The sequence below is a fragment of the Octopus bimaculoides genome, chromosome 1 (genome assembly GCF_001194135.2).
Source record: "Octopus bimaculoides isolate UCB-OBI-ISO-001 chromosome 1, ASM119413v2, whole genome shotgun sequence".
NCBI classification, from domain to species: domain Eukaryota; kingdom Metazoa; phylum Mollusca; class Cephalopoda; order Octopoda; family Octopodidae; genus Octopus; species Octopus bimaculoides.
In genome coordinates, this window is record NC_068981.1 from 63,194,544 (window position 1) to 63,200,226 (window position 5,683).

Sequence of the window (5,683 nt, forward strand, 5' to 3'; positions counted from 1 at the left end):
GTTATACTTACTACTCATTACAGAAAACTTACGGCACCTTTCACTATACATCTCTCTTGTATCTAACCACCTATGGAGAAGATTTCACTGGCGGCAGATTTACATTTGTTGACAAAGATAAAAATTCCACTGTGGAACCTAAATTGGGTGAGTTGATTTGCTGTTTGGAAATTCACCACATTTTAAAATTCTTTAATAAATCCTCAGGTTAACCAACAACTTCTTAGTGAAATTTGGTAGATTGAAACGGTACAGAATCTTTTTATATGTATAACCTACTCCTGTTGCTAACCCATTGCACCCTCATTATGGGGAGATGTCTTCTCAGCCCATTTAGGAAGTTTACCACTCTAAACAAACCTAACAGTATATAAGAAGATACGTGGTGTTATCAAAAGGTTCCTGAACTAGTTATGCTTAATAAAAAATAACTTATTTACCTAAATTTTAATATCATCTCCTTTGAAATAGTCACCTTGCGCAGTAATACACCACTCCCAGTGTTCCTGCCACTTTTGGAATCCGGCCTGGAAGTCATTTTCTGTAAATGAGTCAGGGATCTTTTGTGATTTGCTCTAGATCTCAACAACGGTGTTAAAATGCCAACCTTTGAGCTGCATTTTCATCTTGGAGAAAAGATGGAAGTCTGCAGGTGCTAAATCTGGCAAATAGGGCAGGTGCTGAAGCGATACTATGTTGTTTTTGGTGTGAGACTCATGAGTGAGGAGAGCTCGGTGACAGGATGCATTGTTTTCATGAAGAATCCAATTCTTCAAAATGTCATTGATTGTCCTCTGATGATTATCATGCTCAAGCTGATGAATTTTCTCAACGTTTCCAGCAGTGACACTTGGGGCAGGTCTTCTAGATTGCTCATCATCTTCCAGGGATGTTCTTTCATTTTTGAAGCACCTGTGCTACTCAAAACATTGTGTATGACCCATTACCTCATTGCTGAAGCATGCTCAATGTCTCTGGAACAGACTTCCCAAGTTTAACTCAAAATTTCACATTGGCTCCTTGTTCCTGTCCATGACAAAAATTGCAGACTACAGTTTACATATGATCACAAAAACATAAATTTCACAACTTGTGAAGTAAACACACCAATGTCACTTGGTACACTGCCTCATGAAGGTCACTACTAGATCTCACTATGCATGCAACCATGTGCTGCCGTCTGTTGGCACACTGCAGAACTAGTTCAAGAACTTTTTGGTACCACCTCATATTACATGGAAGAAATGTAGATTCCACAAATTGTAATAAAGGTAATCTAGGAAAGCAGTAGATTTGAATAAAATTTCATAACAGAGTATAGGAGTCATTTAAAACCTGGTAGACACCTTCTCTAGTGCCAGTGATATGATAAAATGCATCCTGTTTGTGGTGTAAATTGTTTTAGGATAGAAAGAATATCAAGTTGCAAAAAGCAGAAATCAAAACATTAACCAATAAAAGGAGTCTATATGGTGTAGAATCAAATATTTGTTTAGAAAAATTGGGGTGACTTTTCTGCCTCACATCTTTGGCAAACCTTTCTTTTTAAATAAATATGTGAGTATGTATGTTGTGTGTGTAACTTTCTTTCTCCAATATATATTGGTAAAGGATATGAACACTGGCAAAATCCTGGTTCTTTGAGCAGAGTCTCTCATGAGAGTGTTTCTGTCATTATTGGTGTCAACAACTATTTCCTACAAATTACATTTGTGGGAAATAATTAACAGAATCCAGGAGTGGTTTAAAAGTAATACAAAGATGTAATTTTCTCTGTCACCCAGTGCATTTGTGATGCAGCCATGATGGTCTCAGGCTTCCAGTATTCATGTACTCACCACAAAAAGGAACTCTAATCAGTCAGTGCAGCTTGTCAGAGTGGTAGACTTGTGTCTGCTCCTCTGCCAGCCACTGATTCCATTTGGTGCAAACATGCAATTTAAATGGTTTGTTAATGTTGATGTCCAATTGATGTACAAGAGTTGACATCTCATTAATATTGAAAGGAAGACTGGTCTTCATGGATTTCAGTTGCTGTTTCAGAGCAAGTTCTTGACAATGGTATTTGAAAATGTCAAGCATCTGTAAGGAAGGCTGTTTCAGATGACTGCTATGTGTCTTCTCCCACCATTTTGATCCATCCATTTGTTATCTCTACATCAAATTACTCCATTTTGCAGATGTAAACATCCTCTGTTTCTTTCAAAAATGTTTCAATGAAGAAGATTTTTCTTTTGAAAACAACATAGGGTGGTAGTTTTTCGCCATTACCAGTAACAGCTGACATTACTATAAAATGATTCTTCTCTTCACCAGTGATTTTATAATGATTATCTTCTAACTCTTGATATCAACTGTCTGTGAGGAGGAGGATGTCAAAGGTCATTTCTTGTCTGTAACAAGTAGTACTCAGTGGCTTCCTACTATCTAAAGCTGAAATGCTGAACCCACTCTTAAGTCTTTGAGATCTGCAGTTAAATTTTGTGTTATGTCATTCTGACAACAAACTAATATTCATATCTCTCTATAAGGCACTGACTCCATCATCCAACACAGGCTTTGAAGTTGTGAGGTGTTGTTATTATCTTCTTCATAATTTCAAATGCTTTGAGACTTATATCAAATGTGCTAATTCCAATGCCAGTCATTTTATGTTTCTTCACCAACTTGATTGGCTTGTCTTCCAACTAAAAAAATACTGCAGATTTCCTCTGTCTGTCTTCTTTGACTTTAGCATGGATTGAAGTTTGTACACGTTTTTGCATCTGTCAGATATTGGACTGAGAACATCCAAAATAATGAACAAATACCTGAATCCCATTTTCCACTGCATACAGGACTGGCTTCAATTTCATTGCACTTGTGCATTATGTTCTTTTAGACATCGTCACTGATAATGATAAACTCCTGCATCACATTATAAACATGTTTTTACATAGATGAAAGCATCTTTATTTATTTTCACTAGTGAACAATAAATACTTTGTTCTTCCATGACAGCACAACCAAGTGCATATCAAAGAGAAACTGAATAGTAAAACTGAATATAAACTTATTTAAGTACTCTGACATTATCAAAGTGCAATTGAGTTTTTCTCCAAAAAAATCATTGCGTGCTTTCTACAATGTTGACTTTACAGCAGATGTTTTTTTATGGCCTACATTGATGAAGTTAAAAGGTCACTTTTGAATTTACTTTCTTTCATTTAGGGTGCATGTACTTTTACAAGTTTAGTTAGGAATGACATCATCATCACCATCAGCAACTGTCAAACACTACTTCTTAAAATAGCCATGTTTCCTGGTACTTCAGCAGTATTGGCAGGCAATTATCATAATGTAACGTCCACTTTTCCATGCTTGCATGGGTCATACGAAATTTTATTGGGGTAGATTTTGTACAACTGAAATGCTCTTCCTGTCTCCAACCCTCACCTGTTTTTATGCAAGATATTTTCCCATGGTCAGACATGCTTTTCATGAACAACCTCGCTTGTATGATGGTGATGTTCATTTACAAGCATCACATGTCTAGACAATTGTACACACAAACACACACACACACACGATGGGTTTCTTTCAGTTTCTATCTACGAAATCCACTCACGAGACCATGGTTGGCCCACGACTATAGTAGAAGACACATACCCAAGATGCCACATGGTGAGGAAGCAATCTTCTCAACCATGCAGCTACTCTTGCACCTGTTAGAGATAATTATCATTAACACTTAAGAAAAATAAAGGCAGTAAGCTGGCAGAATTGTTAGCACCCAGGCAAAATGCTTAACTGCATTTCATCTGTTTTCACATTCTGAGTTCAAATTCCACCAAGGTTGATTTTGCCTTTCATCCTTTCGGTATCAATAAAATAAGTACCAGTTGTGCACTGGGGTTGATGTAATTGACTTACCCACTCCTCCGAAATTGCTGGCCTTGTGCCAAAATTTGAAACCATTATTAATACTTAAAAAGTAAATTTTTTTGTAATACAATGTTTTTTTCTCTCTTCGTAGGTCGTGTATCATTTTTTACTTCAGGATCAGAAAATCCTCATTTTGTTGAAAAGGTTTCCTCAGGCGAGAGATATGCAATCACGATTTCATTCACATGTGACCCAACCAAAGCAATCAAAATCCAATGATTTCACATACTGATCCACTGGACCCAGTGAATCCCCTACATAGAACTTCTTTTATTTTTATTTTTCATATATTTCTTTGTTTATTCAAAGCAATAGTCTTCCATACTCATAAACATACACACACACACATACACACATAGATGCATACACACACACATACACACACACACACATACATACACACATGCATACACGCACATATGGGACAACATTAATTCTGAAACTGAACTATTGCAAAGAGAACAACTTCTCTAAAAAAATTTTTTTTATTGGTGAACCCAAGGTTATGACTGAAGACACTTGCCTGAGGTACCACACAGTGGGATTGAACTCAGAACCACAGAACCACATAGTTTCAAAGTAAACTTCTTAACCATACAATAAAGAAACAATTATTACTCATTGTTGTGATGTAAGGAATTATAGTTTTCTGTTCTTCTTCTACATTTATTTTTCCTTTCAGCAACATTCTTAGACACACACACACACACACATGTATGTATGTATGTGTGTGAGAGAGAGAATTTACTTCTAAAACAGATCCATTGCAGCAAAAGAATCCTATAGAATTCTTTTGCCTCATTTTCTTTTCTTTCTTCTATCACATTAGGTGATAATGTCTTCACAATCAACCATGTCCCATTGCATAATTTAGGAGGATCTAAATTTCTTGGAAGCATTCTCAGGCCTCCTACTTTCAGGAAAAGTTTATGTGGAAAAGTTCCATGTGGCTCAAGAGAATTAAGGAACTCTGTTGTATAATGGACCGCTTGATTTTCATCAAGGACTAACTCAACTGATTTGTACTCCTTAATGACTGCTGGAATCTTATTTGTTAATTCATGGTTAATCCTTGCTACTGTCTCAGTTTTTGGAGCAAGAATTGCCCTTTCACACAACCATTTATGTGAACTATAATTGTTACTCAAGTCTGGAAATACCCTGTTCTCCAATTCAGTTGAGGAATTCACCATGGTAGCTATATGAGCAAAACTGATATCACCATTCCCATCAAATGGTACTTTCCCATTTCCTAATTTTCCTTTTTGACTCTTGGTACCTGTGGATTGCATCTTGTTGATGTAATTGTTCTAACCGTTTTTCCTGTGCCTCTTGTGATTCATTGGCCCTGCGTGCAGCAGGGTTCTATGTATATGTATATGCGAATCTGTTTATTTGATTAGGTAATAGGCGTAGATGTATAGCTATGTGTATGTGTATGAGTCTATTTCTATTTATACATGTGTGTATATATAAATGGATACATATGTGTATATGGGGACATGCACACATGTGTATATTTGTATATGCATGGGTATGTATGTGCATATGTATAAATGTGGACGTATGAGTGTATATATATGTGTGTGTGTATATATATATATATATATATATATATATATATGTATATACAAGTGCACATATGTATGTATATGTATATACATATATATATATATGTGTGTGTGTGTATCAGTATGCATGTATGTGTGTGTTTGTGTATATGTATTTATGTATGCATGTACGTTCTCACACATTTATA

The 5,683-nt window shown here is 35.9% G+C and overlaps 1 protein-coding gene across 3 annotated transcripts in view; it reads left to right on the plus strand.

Moving 5' to 3' along the window:
• LOC106882037 (2-oxoglutarate and iron-dependent oxygenase domain-containing protein 3) overlaps window positions 1–4,563 on the plus strand; it is a 42,006-nt gene extending 37,443 nt beyond the window's left edge. For all 3 annotated transcript variants that reach the window (XM_014932594.2, XM_014932593.2, XM_052967183.1), the window contains exons 8-9: window positions 24–147; window positions 4,016–4,563. In XM_014932594.2, the coding sequence (XP_014788080.1) occupies window positions 24–147; window positions 4,016–4,143 (252 nt within the window). In that variant the 3' untranslated portion in view covers window positions 4,144–4,563. The remainder of the gene's footprint in view (window positions 1–23; window positions 148–4,015) is intronic.
• The last annotated feature ends 1,120 nt before the right edge of the window (window positions 4,564–5,683 follow it).